General features: G+C 45.4%; 1 protein-coding gene and 1 non-coding gene across 3 annotated transcripts in view; both read left to right on the top strand.

The window, feature by feature from the left end:
• The first annotated feature begins 631 nt into the window (after positions 1-631).
• The window catches only part of CHMP4C (charged multivesicular body protein 4C), a 30,523-nt gene continuing 8,163 nt past the window's right edge, over positions 632-22,991 (top strand). Inside the window, exons 1-2 of one of the 2 annotated variants that reach the window (XM_027561661.1) lie at positions 632-960; positions 22,525-22,702. In XM_027561661.1, coding sequence (XP_027417462.1) covers positions 771-960; positions 22,525-22,702 — 368 coding nt within the window. In that variant the 5' untranslated portion in view covers positions 632-770. Of the gene's footprint in view, positions 961-6,143; positions 6,346-22,524; positions 22,703-22,991 lie in introns of those variants that run through there. The other variant, XM_027561662.1, reaches the window with a different exon arrangement.
• On the top strand, positions 21,739-21,881 carry LOC113904520. Its single transcript, XR_003514540.1, has one exon. It is a non-coding gene; the product is annotated as a U4 spliceosomal RNA (small nuclear RNA).

The raw sequence follows: 22,991 nt of genomic DNA, 5'->3' as shown, positions 1-22,991 counted from the left end.
GGTGTTGGAGAAGACTCTTGAGAGTCCTTTGGACTGCAAGGAGATCCAACCAGCCATCCTAAAGGAAGTCAGTCCTGAACATTCATTGGAAGGACTGATGCTGAAGCTGAAACTCCAATACTTTGGGCACTTGATGTGAACAGCTGATTCATTGGAAAAGACCCTGAAGCTGGGAAAGATTGAAGACAGAAAGAAAAGGGGACAACAGAAGATGAGATGGTTGGATGGCATCACCGACTCGATGGACATGGGTTTGGGTGGACTCTGGGAGTTGGTGATGGGCAGAGAGGCCTGGCGTGCTGCGGTCCATGGCGTCGCAGAGTCGCACACGACTGAGCGACTGAACTGAACTGAACTGAACTTCGGGCCCCGCACTAGACCCCCGACAGCCGTCTGCGCTTCTCTGGGCCGGCATCAAATCGGTCACTGGCCCCGGGTGGCCCTCAGCGTGGGTACAACAGCCCCGGGCTGCGGCCCCTGCGGCCTTTCCAGCTCTTTCCTTCTCTTCACTCCCGATGCCCGGGGCCCGGGCGGGGCCGCCGCGTCCGCCTGCGGTGCCCTCCCCTCCCGGCGCGCGGGGCGGGCCCGGCCGCCAGGAAATGCCCGGGAGAGGGAGTCACCTGCGCCCGACGGCGTGTGGACTCGCGGGCGCCACCTCCCCGGGCCTGGCCGAGACCCGGGCGAACGTCGCTCACCTGCTCGCAGGCGCGCCCGGAGCCCCGAGCCCCGAGCCCCGAGCCCCGCGGACCGCTGGCCGGCCCCCCAGCACCATGAGCAAGTTGGGCAAGTTCTTCAAAGGCGGAGGCTCTTCCAAGAGCCGCGCGGCCCCCAGCGCCCAGGAAGCTCTGGCCCGACTTCGGGAGACGGAGGAGATGCTGGGCAAGAAGCAGGAGTACCTGGAAGGCCGCATCCAGAGAGAGCTCAGCCTGGCCAGGAAGCACGGGACGCAGAACAAACGAGGTAGGCACCCCCTGGCCTGGGGCAGCCCTGTCCGCCCGGCGCCTGCCCGGCCTTTCTGGGAACCGGTGATGATCCCCCGGCCCGGACTGGGAGAGGGCTGAGCGCAGCACCATCCTCGATGGCGAAAGAGGGAGACACACCAAACATCTCAGTGATCAAGACGAATCGCATTTTTAATGCAATCTTTAGAAAGCTCAAAGTTGACACAGAAGCATCTGTGATGAACAAAACATCAACATTTAAAGTAAAGACCGGATTGGTGTTATTGGTTCTTTTCTTTTGCAATTGGCTCCTATGTGTTCTGGAGAAGGAAATGGCAACCCACTCCAGTGTTCTTGCCTGGAGAATCCCATGGACAAAGGAGCCTGGTGGGCTACAGTCCATGGGGTCATAAAGAGTTGGACAGGACTGAGCAACTAACACACACACCTATGTGTTCTGTACAGACTTAAAAAAAAATCAAATTCATTTTAAAATGTGATGTTTTGTTCATCATCGAGTTTTTTGCCTTAATTTTGAATTTCAAAAATATTCCAATAAAATCTTACTTATCTGGGTTATAAGATAATCTTTTTTTTGGGTGGGTGCCGCTTTAAAGTTTGCCCCCGGCTTGTCTCACCCTGGTCCAGTCCTGCTGACTCCAGCTGCACATATCAACTTCTCTGCCCTGCGTTTGTGTTTTGAATCACACAGTTTACCTTGCCTGTAAGTCTCCAGGGACGCATATTCTGGTGTGTTCCGGTTCCCTTCGCTGTGGAAGACTTTAGCTGGTGGTGCAGTTGAGATATGAAAAAAAAAAAAAGTCAGAGATTTAAATATTAATTCTACCACTGGCTATTGCCACTTGGGAAGGACTTTGAGTCAGTAATCATTCTGGATGCTTCTTTTGCACCTTGAACCCTTTGTTCTTTGCCAGGGTGAATTGCTTTCTTTGGTGAATGGCTCTCTCTATAGAGAACAAATCTAAACAGCCCCCGTGGCGCATATAAAAACCCAGCAAGAAGTTGAAATGATTTGCTCTTGTAACACAAGGTCAATGGCAGACCCAGAAATAGGGCTGGCAATTCAGGACTGTGCTCTCCACCGAACCCTGAACTTGCATTCCCAAGAAGTTAGGCTTTCTGAGTCATAATGAAACCTTGGGAAGGTTTAGTTCGCCCTAAATGCCCTGCCATTGTTTAATGCTGGAAAGGAACCATGTCTTGGAGTTGGCCTTGAAAGTCTTGCTCTCCCCACAAAATGTGTCCGCTACACTTGTGCCCATTTTATAGCCAACAATAAAGAAACCAAGTTTCATTTTCCTCCGCTCTGGCGTACAACTCTTGTCCCCATTATGGCCTGTTTTAGAGTTAAGTGCTGGTTTCTATTTTTACTTCATGTCTGAAAATATTTTGGGATGTTATTCAATGGCAGTTTATGTGGAGAGACTCTGACATTAAGACTTGCTAAAAAGCCATTGGTTGTTCTTTTCCTGGGTCCCTCCTCTTTGGTTTGATAGGCACTCCGACATTTGCTTAGTGTCTGTCAAGGTTTTTTTTGTTTTGTTTTGTTATCCATTTGGATCTGTTTGTAGCTTTATCCACAGTGGTTGTTAAGTAAATATTGGCTTAAAAAATCTGAAAAATAAAAAACATCTGCTTCTGTGAAGTGGTGGAAATACAGATTTGCTTTCAGAAGTAAATAATGTAAAATAATATAGAAGTGTCCTTGAGGTGGCAATACACTAAAGTGTCTATAAGCAGACTTTATAAAGATTCACACAAAGACGACACGAATAAGAGCGCCAACCTAACTTCCTGGAATCGGAGTAGCTACAGATATAAGTCTCAAGTTCAAGTATTAATCATCAATTGATGTCAGAAAGGCCATTTATCTTTTGTCATTTATCCATGGGACCTTCACTGGTGTGGCCCTCACCTGGTTCTGCAGCGGGCCTTGAATAGGAAGAGTGTGGCTGGCGTGAGGCCATCTGTAGTCTGAGCTGTGAGAGAATCTGGTCATAGACCATGCATTGGATACACTGTCAGCATCAGCATCTTCAAATAAACCAAGTAACTTCACATGCTCATGGCTACTGTGTTCCACTAGCCACTAAGAAATATTTTCACACATGTAATAAAGCCAAATAGACTTACTACTAAAAGGGCCTTGTGCTACACAATGTCAGTGTTAGAATGGCTGTAAATTACCTGGTAATCAGAGTGACACGTGTACCTGCAGTTAAAGTTTTACTTCTAGAGGTGGTTAGTCCAAGAACATGCTGTCAAGAACACTCGTTGGGTGTCCAGTTAATATCATTTCAGAAAGGGCCACACTCCCAGACAGAACAATTAAAAAAAAATAACTTTTTATTTTGTATTGGAGAATAGCCGATAACAATGCTGTCATAGTTTCAGGTGAGCAGCAAAGGGACTCAGCCACACATATGCATGTATCCATTCTCCCCCAACTCCCCTCCCATCCAGACTGCCGAATGACACGGAGCAGAGTTCCCTGTGCTCTACAGTAGGTCCCCGTTGGTCGTCCACTTTAAATACAGCTGTGTGTACACATCAATTCCAAACTCCCTCACTATCTCTTCCTCCTGTTCTTATCCCTCTGGCAACCATAACCTCGTTCTCTAAGTCTGTGAGTTTGTTTCAGTTTTGTAAATAAGTTCATTTGTATCATTTCTTTTTAGATTCTTTTTATATTCTGCATATAGAGAATATCATACTCTTTCTCCTTCTTTTTGTTACTTCACTCACTATGACAATCTCTAGGTCCATCCTTGCTTCTACACATTATTTCACTCTTTTTAATGGCTGAGTAATATTCCACTCCAGAAGGAAACGGCGGCCCACACCAGTGTTCTTGCCTGGGAAATCCCATGGACAGAGGAGCTTGGCAGGCTAGAGTCCATGGGATTGCAAAAGAGTTAGCTACGACTGAGTGACTAAACAACAAGGACGATATTCCATTGTGTGCGTGCACCACATCTTCTTTATCCGTTCCCTGTCCGTGGACACAGGTTGCTTCCGTGTCTTGGCTGTTGTGAGCAGTGCTGCAGTGCACACTGCACATTCCCGGCCACTTCACGTTCTTCCATGGTCTCCACAACAGGAGTTTTGACAGCTAGCATCCTCAATGTCAGAAATGGGTTTTATTGGTAAAATGAGTAACGGTTATATTAGCATAATAAACCTTAGAAATGGGGTTTCATTGGTGAAATTGTGGCTATCCCAAACATGTGGGTTGGCTAAGAGTTTAGAGGTACTTCCTTGCTCACAATGTAAGGACAGGCATTAAGGATGAATGAGGTTTATAACTAACATTAGGATGGTGCCTGGGGCTTGGTCAGATCAGTGCAGCGTCCAGTCCTGGGTCCAGGTGGGTGTCTGACCTTCCATAGAGCATGGCACCCTGCCAGTGAAGGTCATTGTCTGTGCTCAGTGAGCCTTTCATATCACGTGTATTAGACTAAAAGACATGGAGCTGGGGCTTCAGTGAGCTCGTAAAGCTGGTTGAGAAACTGTTTTGGCCCACATGGCCAAGATGTGTTTGTTTAATAGGCGCATCTGCAGATGCGAGTCTGAAGCTTGCTTTCACTGTAACTCAGAACAAGGCCGTGCAGTGGTGGCTAATGCTCCTTCAGACTTCTCTGGCAGTTTCCATGTTCTCCCTAAATGAGCCTGAGTGAAAACAACCATGATATCAAGGCCCTGTTGATCTGAAAGAGTAACATTTGGAAGCAAGGTCTATAGTCTGGTTAAAACTGGAGAAGAGTAGAAAGTCTTCAGCACAGTTCGTTCAGATTACTATGACAGAACTCCTTTATAACCAGCAATCCGCTTGGTGGGAAAGCACATTTTTTAGATACCACTTAATTCCTTTTTCTGCTTCTGCTGAGCACTGTCCTCCAGAGCAGTCTTCAATCCTGGCTGTATGTGAAAGTCGCCTCGATGCTCAGAGGATCCCACCCCCACAGATTCTAGTGTAACTGGCTGGAGTGGGGCTGGGACGTCCGTTTTTGAACGTGCCTCTGGGGGTGACTCTGCCCTGGGGCCAGGGTTAAGGGTGAGGAAACCAAATCCATGGTCATGTCCATGGGGTGGAACTCCAAGCGCTTCCTGGCCATTTTCATATCACGGCGCCCGTGAGCACGGATGACATTTGTGTGTGTCACTGGGATGACCAAGGACCAGCAGCTTGAGGACTTGTAAACAATTGTTTTTATTCATTTATTTTAAAAGTCTTATTGGAGTATAGTCGCTTTACAACGTTGTTAGTTTCTACTGTAAGGCAAAGTGAGTCGGCTATACATATACATGTGTGTGTGCAGCTGCTCTCTGTCTGCCCCACCCTCTCCCTCCCGGCTGCGTCCACAAGGCTGTGCTCCGCGTCTGCGTCCCCACCGTAAACGGACAGTAACAGCCGTGTGTCCAGGGACTCTTGCCCCCCAAGCGGGGCCTCAGCGTGTCCGTGCCTTGCCGTCCCCTGCTGCCGCACGGGTAGGTGGAACCCTTAGACCTTGGGTCCCGGTTCTAACCTCCCTTATGAGGCTTTTCTTTTTTTAAAAGCTGGTATCATTAAGAGATGGTCACAGGGATTCGCTTAACAGAAGCAGATTCCAACCGTTGGCTGGGCCGGCCTGAGTCTCCGTCTCCTCACCCGCGTGAAGTTGACGATAAGGTTGATCCTCAGGGCCGAGGGCGCTTGACTTTACTGTGTAAAGCCCTTAACTCGGTGCTCTGTAAGCATCCGCCTTTGTGATTCCGCGGCGGTTTGTTACAGGTGAGGTCGGCCCCGCACGGCTGAGTCTTTGCAGGCGGTCGGCGTCTGGAGGCCGCGGTCAGCCAGCCCCGGGCCGCCTGCGCTGCAGCCCCGCGTCTGTCACCGTCCCGCCCCTCGCAGGGGGTGGTCGGCCGACAGCGGCGCGCGGCCTCTGCGCCCTCGCTGCCCTCTCCTCTCAGCCCGGGGCGGCCTCTCAGGCCGAGCAGGAAACCAGACTCGTCTCCATGCGGGAAGGGGCGGCCCGGGGCGAGGGGCTGCGGCCACGGCCGTCCGCGTCCCAGGGCGCCGACCGCGGGGCCGAGGCCGGCCACCCCGCTGCAGGCGTGGGTGAAATGAGAGCCCCCGGGTGGGGAGTCCGCTGTGGGCGTCGCTCGCTCACGCTGAGCCCCGCTGCTGGGGGCAAGGATGACTTTGCTTGAGTCGGGATGCGGGCTGGGCTTCCTCGGAGTCGGCTGTGCGCACAGCCCTCCCGGGTTAGCTCCGTGTTGGACGCCCTTTGGGCTTTTAGGACAGTGGTCACAGAGCTGAATCCTGCAGCCGCACACCAGGGCCGCGAAGAACTGGGCGAAGAGAACGACCCCAGTGCCAGCGGGGCGAGTGCCAGGGGCTCAGGTAACAGGAGGCAGACCGGCCGGCGGGGACCTCACCGACGGGGCGGCCTCCTTTCTGAACAGAGCTCCCACCACCCGGGCCTCAGTCCAGCCGCACCGGAACCCCGAGGGTGCTGGTGAAGGGGTGCACTTACAAGGAGGCCCCTAAAACTTCCAGTTCAGTGGGTGAGTGGAGGGGTCGGGAACCTGACCTCTGAGCAGACAGCGCGGTGACTCGGATGCCGTCTGAGGGTCTGTGACGTGTTCCGCGGCCGGGAAACAGGGGGCCCCGTCTCCGCTCTGCTTCTCCGTCATCCGTCCCTGTTTCTCCCCTCCGCCTGCCGCCGCTCAGATTCTAGGACGGGAAACGTGCACCGCCTCCCGCATGAGGGCTGTGAGGGAACATTTCCCGAGCTCCGGCAAGGCCTTTCAGGCACCCGCATTAGCTTCCAGTAGGAAAGTCACACGGTCCTGTAACTCCACAGTCATCGCGAAGGGCCCCAGTATTCAGATCGCCCCCAAGCATCTCAGAACGAAGCGTTCTGTTGGTCTCTGGTTGTCCGATTATGTTTACAACACTATCCTGAGTCAGGGAAAGGAACTTTATTCCTGGACAGTACGGGGCACAGTCGTGTCGGACTCTTTGCGACCCGTGGACTGTGGCCCACCAGCTCCTCCGTCCATGGGATTCCCCAGGCAAGAGTCCTGGAGTGGGTTGCCATGCCCTTCTCCAGGGGATCTTCCCGACCCAGGGATCAAACTTGCCTCTCCTGCATTGGCAGGTGGATTCTTTACCGCTGAGCCACCTGGGAAGCCCCTAACAAACAGCATCTAGGTTTTATTCTCCTGTCGACTGTCTCGCTCTCTCTTGGAAAAGACAGATCAATATAAATGTGATACTTTCTTAACCCCTACGCTCAATTTCCCTCCCTCACCTCGGGAGCCCGTCGGGCTTTACCCGGTGGTGTGTGTGATGTATGCTAAGTCACTGCAGTCGTGTTCACTCTTTGTGACCCCATGGACTGTAGCCCGCCAGGCTCCTCTATCCATGGGATTCTCAAGGCAAGAATCCTGGAGTGGGTTAACATTTCCTCCTTCAGGGGATCTTCTCGACCCAAGGATCAAACCTATGTCTCCTGCATTGGCAGGCAGGTTCCTTACCAAGACCTAAAATACCTGAACTAGCCCTGGGAGCTCTATTCACTTGAGCTGTAATTTTAAAAACTTCTTGCTTTCCTAATCCCTCCTTCTCCCCTCTGGGCCCTGCATAGATTTACACACTCACTTACACACTTAGGTACTGACCAGCTCAGAGTCGTGTCTCTTTTTTGCTGACACAGTTTGAGTTTGTATCTGCTTTTTCCAGATGCCATTTTAGTTGCTTTTTGTTCAACTGGACTTGGAAAGAGTTAAAAAAATCCCAGTCAGATTTACCCTTGCCCCTTTGTGTAAATCAATATGTTAAGCTTGCATTCCGCATTTTATATTTATGTCTATTCAATATCATCTTATTTTCAGTTGTCTTAAAATTAAGATTTTTAAATTGCAATTTCATTATCTTATGTATGAGACATAAGACATATTGATAAACCGGTCAACCTTAAGGGAAAACAACCCTGAATGCTCATTGGAAAGACTGATGCCGAAGCTGGAACTCCAGTATTTTTGCCATCTGATGCAAACAGCTGACTCATTGGAAAAGTCCCTGATACTGGAAAAGATTGACAGCAGAAGGAGAACAGGGCATCAGAGGATGAGATGGCTGGAGGCATCACTGATGCAATGGGCATGAGCTTGGGCAAACTTTGGGAGATGGTGAGGGACAGAGAGGCCTGGCGTGCTGTGGTCCATGGTGTGGCAAAGAGTTGGACATGACTGGGCAACTGAACAACAAACAGAATGTATGAGCGATTTCTTTTAGTTGAATCAGCTGCCCTTTTCTTCTCGTTGTTGTCAAAGTATTTGTTAAAATATACTGAATAAAACTTCCCAGGTGGTGCTAGTGGTAAAGGATCACCTGCCAATGCAGGAGATGCAAGAGATTAGATCCCTGGGTCTGGACGATCCCCTGGAGGAGGAAATGGCAACCCCCTCCAGTGTTCTTGCCTGAAAAATGCCATGGACAGAGGAGCCTGGGGGGCTGCAGTCCATGGGGTCACAAGAGAGTGGGACACGACTGAAGCGACTGCACTCACGCACAAGGACAGAGCCTGGTGGACGCTCCCAGAGCCTTCGGTCCAGAATCCTGTCTGCACGCACAAGGACAGAGCCTGGTGGACGCTCCCAGAGCCCTCGGTCCAGGATCCTGTCTGCACGGAGCAGTGCTGTTTCGTGTGAGACTCAGCTAAGGCGACGTTACCAGTTTGACAGCTCAGCACTCAGTGAGTTCAGTTGCTCATCTAGCTGTGAATACACCTGACCTCTATCTCTGGCCCATATACGTTACTCCTCTGTTTTTTTCTCTTTTCCCTAACAATGCCTCAGCACACCTTGTGAATTATCTTCCTAAAACTGAACTATATTCACACGCCTCTGGTTCACAAATGCCAGTTTATGAATAGATAGTGTGTTAGCTTCATCAGATTCACCTGGAGAGCTTTTAAACTGCCCCAGCAGGAGATTCTGAGATCTGGGATAAGTGGTACTCATAGCTTTCTGGGTGATTTTGATATATTTAAGGTTAGAAAGCCAGTGGGTGGTCCATATTTTTTCTTAGGGTCAGCTTTGCGTAACCCAAAGAAAAGAAGCCTATAAGATTAGGTTTTGAACTCATTTTTCATCTTTGTGAACTTGAATTGACTTCTAGTTACCACTGGCTTCTTTTCTACTTCCTCGGAAACTAGAGTATATAGTGTTTCTCTTCTAGAATCATTCTGTCAAGTACCTGTGGCACAAATTTTGACAGTTTGCTGATGTATTATAGTTCCTTATATGAGGCTAATTGTTGCTATTTTTTGTATTATATAACATTTTATATATACAGTTAACTTTTTCCATCATGAATTTGAAGCAATATTATAAATATAGGAGCATGCATTTGTTATTATTCTTCATCTAAATTCCACAAAGCTGAAAAAAGAGCACCTTATTTTAGGAAACAATTCCATTCAGCAAAGATATCATTTTCCATGATTTATGCTATCTTACAGTTTATTGAGTCAGCCACAATAAAATAGAATAAGATAGAAAAGTTACTACTAATACCATGATTATGCCAAAATCCCATGACCTGTTGTAGCTTTAAGAAACTGACAGGAGAAGACCCTGAGCTTGTCCTCAGGTGTGCTTAGTATTATTAGTACGTTTCTCAGTATTTAGGACTACTTATTTCAGATCAGATTTTATTTTCAAGATAACAGAATAAAACACAACTCAAAACATACGAGATATAAGGCAAGAGCTCCAATTCTGAGTTTTAAAGTTTATGATGCCTTGCTTTGGGGCTCTGGTTTGGAAAGGACATAATTAATCCAATTTGGCACTCAATTTTTGTTATATGCTTAAGTACACATGGATTTATTTGTGCTTTTAAGGGACAAAATTATCGCCAATGCTTAAAATATATAGATAATATTGAGGATTTATTTTCTAAAGTCACACTCTCAGTCCTCTGCTTTAGCAAGCTGTAGTCATAACTTCTAGTATATACTGGTAATTTTAGTTTCTCCTACTTTTTCTATCATTTGATAGAAATTCTAATATACACAATTGGCTCAAAAATTTGCAGAAGGTGAAGGAACAACAACAACAAAAAACCAATATGGAATAAATATAAAGCAAATAGTAAACCATTTCCTGAGTAACTAACTTTCTTGTACCAGAGATTTTAATTACTTACCTCAAAGAAATGGTGCTAATAGGGAATTGTTGTTGTCCTATTGCTAAGTTGTAGCCAACTCTTTGTGACCCCATGGACTACAGCACATCAGGCTTCTCTGTCCTTCACTATCTCCTGGAGTTTGCTCAGACTCATGTCTATTGAGTTGGTGACTCCATCCAACCATTTTATCCTCCATGGCCCCCTTCTCCTCCTGCCCTCATTCTTTCCCAGCATCAGGGTCTTTTTCAAACTCACTGGAAATATCTAGTACTTAGTCTGAAGTTTATATGGTTACACTTTAAAGCAGTAAGAACTCTTAAACCTGGACCAGAGGCTTTCTCAGCCCACGCTAAGCCTTTGTCTCAAATAGTTCTACCTTGTGGGTATTTCCAGTGAGAAGATGGGAAAAAGCTAAAGCCCCACCCGTCATCTGCTCTGTGCGGCCTCCGTCAGCTCTTCTGAGTCCGGCAGTCTAGTGACTGAAGTACCAACGGTGTAACTGCTACCCTCAGACAAAACAAGCTCTCCAAGAGCAAGCAAGCAGGAGTGGTGACTTTAGAAGTACAGGAAAGGAAAAGTGGGTTATTCTCTGCTACAAGTTGGGAATCCCTGCGTTAGAAGTTCTTTATTTGCAAATTAAAATTTAATGCCAACCATCTAGTTTAAATGAATGAAGTTTACACTTTTGTGTTTGGTTACTCATAAAAGAGACAATTGTGTGGCCAAACATTTGGCAAGCACTTTGGAGATTCCATGCTCTGAACATGAGCTTCTGGCGACCCTGCTTGCTTCTCTCACACAGTGCTGCGTGTTGCTTGTCATAGTGGCTGTGCCTTTTTTGCTGTAGCAGGAACCTTGTTCAACAGCCTTTCTCAGTGAGCAGAGCTATTTACATTACCAGTTCTTTCCGTCTATTTCATTCATGTAAAGTGAAAGTCAATATAACCTTGGAGTTTGAATAAAGATATTATCCTAACTCAGAACTTCTACTGTGTTAACTGCAGAAAGAAAAAAAGTTGCGATTATGTTAAGCCAATTTATATTGATATGTAGCTCAAAGATCATACACCCAAGAACCTATGCTTTATCATTTTTTGAGCAACCGGACTGCTTTATTTATGTGAACTGTATTTGCTGAGTGTTTTTCTCTCACGTTTGAAAAACTAAAGCATAGTGCCTATTGTTCATCACTGAGGTCAAGTTAAATGTGTTGTTTAAGAATTAAAGGTATTGGTAGTGATAGCTTGCTTTGGGGATAGGAGCTATGGGGCGCTCCAGATTTGCTGATCGCCGGATCTGTGGGGAACAGTCATTGAGTCACAGGCAGTGGGAGCAAAGGGGGCTCTAGGGTCAGGGTTTGTTGCCTGTCAGGAGCACCTACAAGGCACAGCGACAGTCATTGGAAATACTGGTACATCATGTGAACAAGGAATGCTCACTGACAAGTATGAGAGGGGCACATCACACACACACGCATACACACACAAAGATACGCACACGCGTATGCACACATGCATATATATACACACATGTGTTCGTATATACAGACGTACACAGACGTACACACACACCACACAGCTACATCCACAGGCGCCTGTGTCTACCCTGTAGAATGGAGCATGATCAGCTGTTTCAGAGTTTTTCTGCTCAGTGTTTGCTGGTTTCAGGTTTATACTTTTCTCCCTGTATTCTCGGCAATAGCAGGCCCTCGGAGGTTACCAGTGTGTAAGGTTACCAGTGATACTAGTAGCAAGAAGAACACATTCATTCAATTGATTATATATTCTGCCTGGACACTTAATTGGGTTTTTACAAAGAATATCAAGTAGACCTTAATGAATAGTTCGGTATCATGTTCCAACATCAAGTTAATTTACTTGCCTGGAAACTGACCTTGGAAGCAATTAATTATTTAAAAAAAAAGGAATTTCAGTGGATATTTAAAATGAGTCTTTTATGCAAGCCTTTCTTCCTTTTTTGTCAACTCAAGGCTGATGGCACTTTGAGGTCATGACCTTCTCCTCTCAGATTTATCTCCTCTCATGATCTCTTGGGTGACATCCTGACAGTAAGCTCTCACTCATCTCCGAAAGAGAGTCTGAGCTTTCTAGGATGACGAGATGGACATTTCTGTTGGAAAACAACTTCCGCTTCCCTTGTCTCTTTCTTTCTGCGGATGGGTGAGGACACCTGACTGTAATCTTTCACACCATACAGTATTAATCAATACTCTTTTTTTTCTTTTTACACAAAATTCAGCCCAACCTTACTAGCTGCTTAGTAATATTCCTCTTCCAAATGCCCTTTCCTCAGAATGTCTCTTACTCACTTTGTCCAGTCTCATTCCTCTTTACTGTTTTCTTGGGCATCTGCTTTGCCACTGTATAATTCGCTACATCATTTCTGTGGGCTAGTCTCCTTTTGACTTGCTGGTCATCCTTTTTTCGTGACATTTAATATTGGTGAGACCTCCGAAAATGGGATCTTGCTTATAAGTTTCAGCTAGTGTGGCAAGCTGGCGTGATTTGCTCTGGTGTCTAATGTATCTCAGCCAGAAACTTTGCATCATTGAGTAGGAGACTTGCAATAGGGAAGAGGGGGAGGGCCTTTGTGTAATAACTTTCCTCACTCATGGTCCTTACCGGGCTGTGTGTTTGAGAATCCATGTAGACAGTCACCCTGACCCTGGCTTAATGTGCGTCACCTCCTCTGTGAGAGTGTCCCTTGCCCTCTGGAGAGTCGATGCGCTCCTCCGTGAGGGTGTCCCTCGCCCTCCGGAGAGTTGATGTGCTCCTCCGTGTACCTTCTGTGCCTTGTACTTGGCTCTTTCTTTTCCTCTGTGCCTCCTCTGCTGCTTGAAGGGAGCGTGTTAGTCGCTCAGTCATGTCTGACTCTTTGCGACCCCATGGACTGCAGCCCGCCAGGCTCCTCTGTCCATGGGATTCTCCAGGCAGGAATACTTGAGTGGGCTGCCATTTCCTTCTCCAGGGGATCTTCCTGAGCCAGGCATTGAACCCTCGTCTCCTGCATTGCAGGCAGACTGCTAACCATCTGAACCACCAGGGAAGTGAAGGAGGTACGGTATACACACTAGTATCCATGGAGACAGTTCTGTAAGATGGTACTGTTGCTGAATGATGGATAAGTGATTGAACGCCCGTTTTATCTTTTGCTTCCTCTGAGATCGTAGCTTTCTTTCTTCGTCCCTGCAGTGGCCTAACACAATGATGCTTCAGTACATATTTGTGGAGTGACTGAAAATGAACAGATGAGCAATATATATTTTATATAAATAAGAAGGCCAGGGAGAATTCATTAAGGCCTGGCCCTGGACAAATACATGAGTGTTAGAATTCTCTAATATTTCACTGGCTGTTTCCCATCTAACCTGTGACTTTGAAGAGAGACATTTTGTTTTTATTCCATTTATGGAATGCTCGTGGTGGTGATTACTCAGATTGTGTTTTTTGAGAACAATAGCAGGGAGCCATAAATTGAAGGTACTGGATAATCAAGTGAGTTTTATGTGAGTCACAGGACTTGCATTAAAGTTTCTCATATAAAACAGCACAATTATGAGACTACTCAGTTAAAAACAAAAGAGAACCATAAGCAATTATGCGTGGCATGCATCAATTAAGCGCTGTCTAGGATTAAATCTTCCAGGCTTCGTCTTTTTAGGCCTTCTCCAGAAATCATCCATTCCTGGGAGAGAGAGGAGCTGTCATAACGCAGTTGCATATTTCACAAACAGTTTTGTCTATAGTCCCTGGGTATGATGGTTCCGAAAAGGTTTTTTTGCCACCTGATGGATGAACAATGGACATGTTTATACATCTTGAATGAGCAAAGAACAAATCGACCTTTCTAACCGGGATGCCCTGTACCTTATCTGAGCAGTGAAACTGCTGCTCTTCTCTGCTGTTTGAAGTTATTTTTTTAGTGGGTGACTGAAAGCCTTCCTCCTCTGGCAATGTGATAAAGTCGCATAGGGCTAGTTGAATTTTGGTTCAAGTGGGTAGTTCTTACATTTCAGCTCCAAATGCTCAGTGCATGTACAGGAAGGGCTCTTCCTGGATCCCTCGACAGAACACATACAGCACGTTCTGCAACCATTGCTGGAGGAACATCACCATTAGGCAAAGAGACAAAACCCCTACAAGTTTTTCCCCCTCAACGGGGTACAGCAGATTCCTTTGTTTTCAAAAGGATGTTCCCCAGGTTTCATCAGCTGCCTAAAACCGCATGTAGGAGCTTGGAAGATTGAGTTGCACATTTTACACAGGTTAAATTACAGGATTCTAAAAGTGTCCTTCTTTGCGGAAACTGGAGGCATGGTTGATTTGCAACATTTGTTGTATGTCTTTGGGGAAAAAAAATACAGCTGTTTCTTTCCTAGATTGGTTATTAGGAAACAAAGCCTGTCCAACTCTTGGTGGGCGGTAGCATCATCATTTCATGAGAAACAGTTCACAGAGAGACTCCTGACATGTACACCTCTTGGCTCTGAAACAGAAGCCTCTTATCTCAGCTTACTGTGCCAGATGGAAGCTACAATGAGTGCCCGTTGTCCTGGGGCTGGGTTCAGCCATGCAGACCTCATCAATTTGGCTCACACAAGGTTTTTTTGAAAATGTAGCTTAGTTTTTAAATTTGAAGGATTTGGGATGCAAACCCAGATGTCTGGCTTGTTTTGAGCGTGTGGAGAGCTGGGTGTGCAGCTTCATGGCAGCGGTGGGCGGGAGCCTGGCTGTGTTGCCCCCACGGGTGGGGCTCACCTCTCCTGGTGGCCAGAGGGCCCACTTGTTCCTGCGGGCCCCCGGCTGGAGCCAGCCTCCACTGCCGTTTACTCTCACTCTTGCACTGTTATTGTGATAGCAGTGAAACACTGCCCTGTCTCTTCCTCAAAGGTGAGAAAACGAAGAAAGCTTTTCCCCTTGATCTCTTTCTCCGTCACTTCCTTCATTACCTGCTGGCTTTCAGAGTGTAGGATTCTGATTCAGGCCACTGTGTAGCTCGCGGTATGTGGATTACAGTGTAAGTTGAGACCTCACATACTGGTGAATTTTCAAATTTCTCCCAATTACTTTGAAGAGCCAAATCCATATGTGAACACAAACATTCAAAACTGTGTCCAAACCAAAACTTATTATTAATTAAAAAACATTGGCAAGGTTGGGCGTGATAGCATGTGGCTTCCACCATGTGGTCTGACATCTTGTGACGGAGATGGTGATGATGATGGTTTCTAATATTTATTAATCACTCACCAGGCGCCAGTCTAGGTACTTTACATACTTTATTTAATTTAATCTTCAACAATAATGTGAGTTTTATCCCCATTTTCCCATAAGCAACTGTGTAAGGCCACGCAGCGTGGAGGGGCGGAGGCTGATTGGAAAGGAGGCAGCCTGACTGCAGAGTGCAGAGGCCTGTTTACGTCCTCCGTGTGTCATTATTGTTCTTCGTGGGGGCTTCCTAGTGGCTTAGTGGTGAAGAATCTGACTGCCAGTGCAGGAGATGTGGGTTTTATCCCTGAGTCTGAAAGACCCCCTGGAGAAGGGAGTGGCAACCCACTGCAGCAGTTTTGCCTGGAGAACCCCATGGACAGAGGAGTCAGGCAGGCTACAGTCCATGGGTTGCAAAAGAGTTAATGTGACTTAGCAACCACAACAGTTATTGTTCAAGCGAGGAAGCATCATTTAAGGAGAGTTAAGGTCACACACTAAGGGTATTACACACAGGTTTTAATTGGTATAGGTAGGATTAAAATGTTGATCTAGGGACCCCAAGGAGAAGGCAATGGCAACCCACTCCAGTGTTCTTGCTTGGAGAATCCCAGGGACAGAGGAGCCTGGTGGGCTGCCATCTATGGGGTTGCACAGAGTCGGACACGACTGACGAGACTTAGCAGCAGCAGCAGTGATCCCAAAGCCCCGTCTTTTCTACCAAATTATATTTCTCGATTTGTAGAAAGTAATCTAAAATCAATTCTTACTAGGAAACGTGGCATATTTTTAAATGAAAAAGTTTTGTAAAGTTCTCTAAAAGAAAATGTCTTGGGGTTGGTGGTCCCAAAAGAGCATAAACACTGAGCCTGCTCAGCAAGGCAGGGAGGAGGCGGACACTGACGTTCCCCTTTGGGTCTGTCGGGTGGAGACGTGTATTTGGAGTTTAACTTCTGAGGATACTCTGCTGTATTGTAGTATTTTATACTGTACCACTGAAATGTAGAGCTGTTTTGTAATAGTATATTCCTGTTATGGTGAGCTATGGTGAAAAAACAGGTGACTTGTTGCCCAGAGGGTCTCAGAAACAAGATATCCACGGCCTGAGAGTTTGAGATTAGTGGATGCAAGCTGTGATACAGGACGGATAAACAACATGGTCCTGCTCTCCAGTGCAGGGACTGTACTCAACACCTCGAGTAAATCATAATGGAAAAGAGTATAAGAAAGAACGTGGAAAGGTGTAACGGAGTCACTTTGCTATCCAGCAGAAACGAATGCAACATTGTAAGTCAACTATTTTGTTGTTTAGTGGCTAAGTCATGCCAGACTCTTTGCTGCCCCAAGGACTGTAACCCGCCAGGCTCCCCTGTCCATGCTGCTGCTAAGTCACATCAGTCGTGTCTGACTCTGTGCGACCCCATAGACGGCAGCCCATCAGGCTCCCCCGTCCCTGGGATTCTCCAGGCAAGAACACTGGAGTGGGTTGCCATTGCCTTCTCCAATGCATGAAAGTGAAAATTGAAAGTGAAGTCGCTCAGTCAAGTCTGACTCTACTTCAGTAAAAAAAGAAACAAAAAACAAATAAGATATACAGTCTCATTAACTAAGGAATGTTATATAAATCACTGTTGTTAGTAACAATATTTACTTGCTCAGTCTAGGGCGGTTTCCATAAATGATCACTAATTCTTAGAATAATCGCCCAGCCTCTGGGGGATTCTGTCTTCCTTTTCCAGCACAGCAGACTGAAGCTCAGAGAAGGGAACTGACTTATCCAAGAACATACATCTATTAAGTCACGGAAGAAAAATTCACCCTCTGGCCTTGAAGGTCAAACTCTTTCCAGTGTACTGTGCTGTCACGGCGCACACAATTGTCAGATTTATTCGCTTAACATTCCTTCATCTTGTCTTCTGTGAAATGGATCAATGACGTGTTTACTCTTGCAGTTTTTGTGAGAGTTAACCACATCGCATGATGCGCTCGAAGCAATTCACACCAGCTTGGTGTGTAACAAACTGTGGCTCAGCTGGTGCAGTTTGGCTGCACCAGTTTGGCTGTAACAAACTGTGGCTCAGCTTGGTGTGTAACAAACTGTGGCTCAGCTGGCCTGCATCGCGGGAGACCTGGGTTTGATCCGTGGGTCGGGAATATCCCCTGGCAAAGGATAGGCTACCCACACCAGTATTCTGGCCTGGAGAATTCCGTGGAGTGTATAGTCCACGGGGTTGCAGAGTCAGACACGACTGAGCGACTCTCACTTCACTTCACTTCAAATGCTCCATAAAAGTCGGTTTTTGTTTTGTGTTTCGTTTGGCCGTGTGCCCTGAGCTGGGTCAGGTGCTGGGGAGAAAGGGGAATAAGATACTGTATCTTTCCACAGAGGGCTTACTCTCAGTGTGGGGGAGATGGGATCGGATAGATTTTATTAACACAGAATTGTAGTCCTGTATGAGGCCCGCTCACAGTCGTGGCCCCCGGCGGATAGCAGGGCTCTGCTGGCCCACCGTGCTGAGCCGCTCCGCAGAGCAGCTCTGTGTGATTTTGTAGGAAGGCCCTTGTGCCCGAGGCCTCTTTTTTTTTTTAGTTTCCTTCCTAAAGGAAAGATTAAATAAATACACAAAAACTGTTCTTAAAGTTAGGAGTAAGTGCTGTTCATGCGATCCTGGAAACTGTGGTGTTGGCCCCAGGGAGGAGGCGAGATGACCCTGGACCTTCCCCGTGGGCGGAAGGGACGGGGAGGAAGAGTTACCACCACGAGGGAAGCAGAAGAATGTCCACACCTACAGCGTCCTTGGCAACTGCAGGAACGCCCGGCCTGTCTGCTTCCTCCCCACCCCCGAAAGCAGGCCTGCCCGTTGGCACGCCCTGCCCAGGTCTATGGGGAGGCCTCATGGAGAAACACACCTCTGTGACTATGATTGCAGCAGCTATTGACATCAAACCACGGTGTCTGCTGGCTTATTTCCTTAATGTTGCTTCCGATATCCTAGATTGTCCTAAGACTTTTTTTCTTTTTCTTTTTTAGTTTTACTGGAGTAAAACCTAAAAGAATTCTTTTTCAGAAACGGTTCATAAATATAAATTCTCTAAATACCTATGCGTCTCAAGATGACTTCATTTGTTTCAAACTTAAATAATTGCTTGGATTTTTACAGAATGCTGGCTTCAGCACATTGCCAAAGTTATAATGCTGTTGCTGTTGGAGAGCCAACATGTCTTAAGTTTACTAATAGTATCAGTCTCATCCGTTTGTCAATAATCGTTTCGTTTGTTTCCTCTCTGGAAACATTTAAGATTTTCTTTTTTTTTTCTCGAGGTGGAGGTCTAGGTATGTGCCTTTTATTTTTTGTTTTCCCATCTATGTGTTCAGTGAGTATTTTTATTCTGAAGAATCATCTCCCTTCGTCTTGGGGAAACTGTACTCTTTAATTTCTTTTTCATCACGTCATCAGCGGTAACTGTCTTTCATTTATTTGGCCACAGGACATGGCTCCCAGGGTCTTAGTTCCCCAACCTGGGATCAAACCCTGGGCCTCTGCAGTGGTAGGCTGAGTCCTAAGTGCTGGGTGTGCAGAAAGTTCCAGCGCATTCTGTGATTTCTTTATTGCTTCTTCCCCTCCATTATTTCTGCCTATTTTCTACTAAAACTGCTGCTTATTTTTATTAGTATCCACACTTGCCTTAAACATTCTCTCTCTTTTGAACTTCCTGTAAGATGGATGTTGGATTCGTTGGTTCTGTCCTCTAATTTATTAAATTATCTGTCTTTTTGTTCTCTGTTCTGGGAGAATTCTCTAACTTTATATTCCAAGTCACTAATTTAGTCTTCACCTGTATTTATTATTCTACCTTTTAAACATTTTAATTTATTTTTTAATTATGTCTTTAATTTCTAAGAACTGTTTCTTATTTTCTAGTTGCTCATTTTTAAGACAGCCCATTCTTGTCTTATAACACAATAGCCTCTTGATCTCCCTGTAGACACTAATGTAAGTTTTGTTTTTAACAGATTTTATTTAACATATTTTATTCTCTACATTATCTCTCTTCTCTTGGATTCATGATATTATAGGATACAAGAAGCAGTAGTAAGAAAGCAAGCCAGCAGACACTCTCAGTTTAGTGTAAGTAACTGTTGAAATTGTGTCTATGAAGCTTAATGCAGTTGTTAAGAAATATTTCCTTAAACATTGAAAGAATAATTTTAAAAACTGGTAGTCATCTGGAACTAATAAAAGTCAGATTATTTTGTCACGTGAGTGTATGTTCCTCGGTTCTTTGTCTCGTCACAACAAAGATTTGGAGCAACGGACATTAAAGCCCTCGGCGCATCACAGCTCTCGGGTCTTGGACAAACTGTGTTACAGCTCTTAGGCAAATCAGTGTTACAGCTCCATTTTATTTAGAAGATAGCAGGAGAGTGAGAGAGAGAGAGAGAGAGAGAGAGAGAGAAAGAAAAGAGCACAGGCACTCGGGAGAGAGAGTCCGAGAGAAAGCGCTTTGGCTCCTCCTTTTATTTGTTTTTTCCTCCACCTGGGCCTGCCCTATGCAAATTGGGCTTAGCCAGGAGTGCTGTTTGTTCTGCCTGAAGTCTTCACTCTGGTCCTCGGACCTTCCTTTGACCTTCCTTGTCTTTTAGCCACCGCCATTTTGGACTCCTTTTCCCTATTCTACCTACCTAACAATTTCAATCAAACACTTGGGGTTTTGGGGTGTTAAGACAATCTTGCTTAGGAACAATTAGTTTTATGATGCTGCTGTGTCGCTTCAGTCGTGTCTGACTCTGTCTGACCCCATAGACGGCAGCCCACCAGGCTCCCCCGTCCCTGGGATTCTCCAGGCAAGAACACTGGAGTGGGTTGCCATTTCCTTCTCCAATGCGTGAAAGTGAAAAGTGAAAGTGAAGTCGCTCAGTCGTGTCCGACTCTTAGCGACCCCATGGACTGCAGCCTACCAGGCTCCTCCGTCCATGGGATTTTCCAGGCAAGAGTACTGGAGTGGGGTGCCATTGCCTTCTCCAAATTAGTTTTATAGATGCTGATTAATTTTCAACATGTATAGAAAGCTTAAGTTTAATTTTAAGCATATTATTTAAATACAAGTGTATCCAGTAGGAGAATAAATTTAGTATGTGTAACTATCATACAATTAAAGGGGGATAAAATAAACAAAGGAAAATTAATCTTTATATAGACAAGAAAGCAAAAAGAAAATAAAAAGCATAACATAAAACACAAAAAATGATGGTAAAAAGACCATTTTGGACCAATATCAGTTATTACAATAAATAAAAATAACTTAAAAACTTACCTTAAAAGTTGGAGACTATCCAAATGGTCAAAAATAATCATACACATTAAACATTCAAATATATTCTACCTGTTATAGGCATACCAAAAAAAAAATTAGAAAAAATTTTGAAATTGAGGTACACATAGAACTATTACAGGTAAGTTTCAAAAAAAAGAAAGTTGAAATATTAATTTTCTTTAATCCTAGTATATAGTATATAAGTATTAATTTTATATTAAGTATTAATATAAAACAAAATGGAATTTAATGTAAAAAGGATTAAATGGACAGCAAGTAATATGTCAGCCCACTCTAGGATTCTTGCCTGGGAAATCTCGTGGACAGAGGAGCCTGGTTAGCCACAGTCCATGGGGTCACAAAAGAGCTGGACACGAATTAGTGATTAAACAATAAGCAATCACAACAAAGAAATATTTATTTATTGACCACTAATAAAAATCCAACAAGAAAGTATAATGGCTAGGAGTCTTTGTGCACCAAACAAAAAGCATTTGAATAAATATACTAAATCTGTTGGAAGTGCAAGAAGAAATTATTCAAAACAGAGAAGAGCCTTCTCTCAGAAATCTCTTGCAATCCCGTTTCACTCTGAAACCATAAAACTGCGTTCTTTTGTCAGTGCCATTCGATTATCTTCACGTTGCCATTCTTCTGCTGCTCTTTCCTGTACTTTCCGTAAATGCCTTTTCAAAAAACTCACATTTTAAGGCCTGTTTTTCAGGGTGCCTTCAAAGGTGCTGTAGTCAAATGGACTCGTTAGCTTTGTGATTTCTGAAAGATGCGTGTTAAGATTTTGCTGAGTGCTGATAGAGGGAATTTGGATTTCATTTTTCTGAAGGCAACAGTCTTTTCCCTCAGCAGTCCGCCATCTAATCCTCGAGGATGACTCTTGATTTCATGACATTTAAGATTAGATGTAACCTTACTGATTGTCTCATAGTCACTTCAGATCAAGACTCGGTTGGCTTGCTAGGTTTTGGACTGTTATTAAATTCAGGCAACTCATAACTGTTCTGGGTCTCAACTAACTTGTCTTTGAAATAAGAATAACTTTGCACAGTGGCAGTATCATAGCCAGTGACGCTTATTCGAGGCGCGATTATTGCTAACTGAAATAAGAATATAGGGCTCAGATAGATATTCCTTCAGGCTCTTTCTTTCTCTAAAGCTTTATTTTCATATTACACAATAGGTACTTCTATTTTTACCTAGTCTTTTTCTAAAATCCAACGTTAACAAAAACGTTTCTGTGGTATATATTATAGAATATGGCATTCTGACTTTTCATCCTCTGACACCTGGCAGATTTTTGGGAGAATAACAAAATGTTTTAGGGAGTGATAGTTTGTGCAAGCAATTGCAAGGACAGATGCTGCCTCTACGTTCCTCAGGTTTATTTGGAGTCCACTTTATAGGCCTCGCCGCTGTTAACGGAGAAGGCAATGGCACCCCACTCCAGTACTCTTGCCTGGAAAATCCCATGGATGGAGGGCCTGGTGGGCTGTAGTCCATGGGGTCGCTAAGAGTCGGTCACGACTGAGCGACTTCACTTTTGTGGGTTTCTACAGTGCCGAGTCCGTGGTTCACTCACTCACTCATCTGGTGCTCAGCTGTGTCTGACTCTTTGCATCACCATGGACTCTAGCCCCCCGGGCTCTTCTGTCCATGGGATTCTTCAGGCAAGAACACTGGAGCGGGTTGCCATTCTCTTCTCAGGGGATCTTCCCCATCCAGGAATTGAACCCGGGTCTCCACGGTTGATGCTGAGTAAATGTCTTTTGAGTAAGTGAGCTTATGTAAAGCTCCTTATAAATGTGGCTTCTCCCTTATTTAGCTGCATTACAGGCCCTGAAGAGGAAGAAGAGGCTTGAGAAGCAGCTCACTCAGATTGATGGCACACTTTCCACCATTGAGTTCCAGAGAGAAGCCTTGGAAAACTCATATACCAACACGGAAGTGTTAAAGAATATGGGCCTTGCAGCGAAAGCCATGAAAGCCGTTCATGAGAACATGTGAGTGACCTCAATCTCCCTCCGAGTCTTACGTTCCCTCAGAGCTTTGGAACTCTGATGGCTTGGGCAGGGATGGGCTTACTCATTTGAGACTCTTTGACATGTTGGAATGGAATGCTCCCACAGAGAAAGAGCAGAAGTTTTAATATATTAGCCAAAGAAGAAAAGATCATGAGAAAATAAAGGGCACTCATTTTGCCTTTAATGTTTTCCAGGCCTCACTGTTCTCTGATACTCCACCTGCAAATATTTTCATCCTATAGTTTCAAAAAGGCTTAAGTGGTAACAT

Source organism: Bos indicus x Bos taurus, chromosome 14 (assembly GCF_003369695.1).
Source record: "Bos indicus x Bos taurus breed Angus x Brahman F1 hybrid chromosome 14, Bos_hybrid_MaternalHap_v2.0, whole genome shotgun sequence".
In the NCBI taxonomy this organism is placed as follows: Eukaryota; Metazoa; Chordata; class Mammalia; order Artiodactyla; family Bovidae; genus Bos; species Bos indicus x Bos taurus.
The sequence above is the reverse complement of the archived record's forward strand: the minus strand, read 5'-3'. Positions and strand labels throughout refer to the sequence as shown.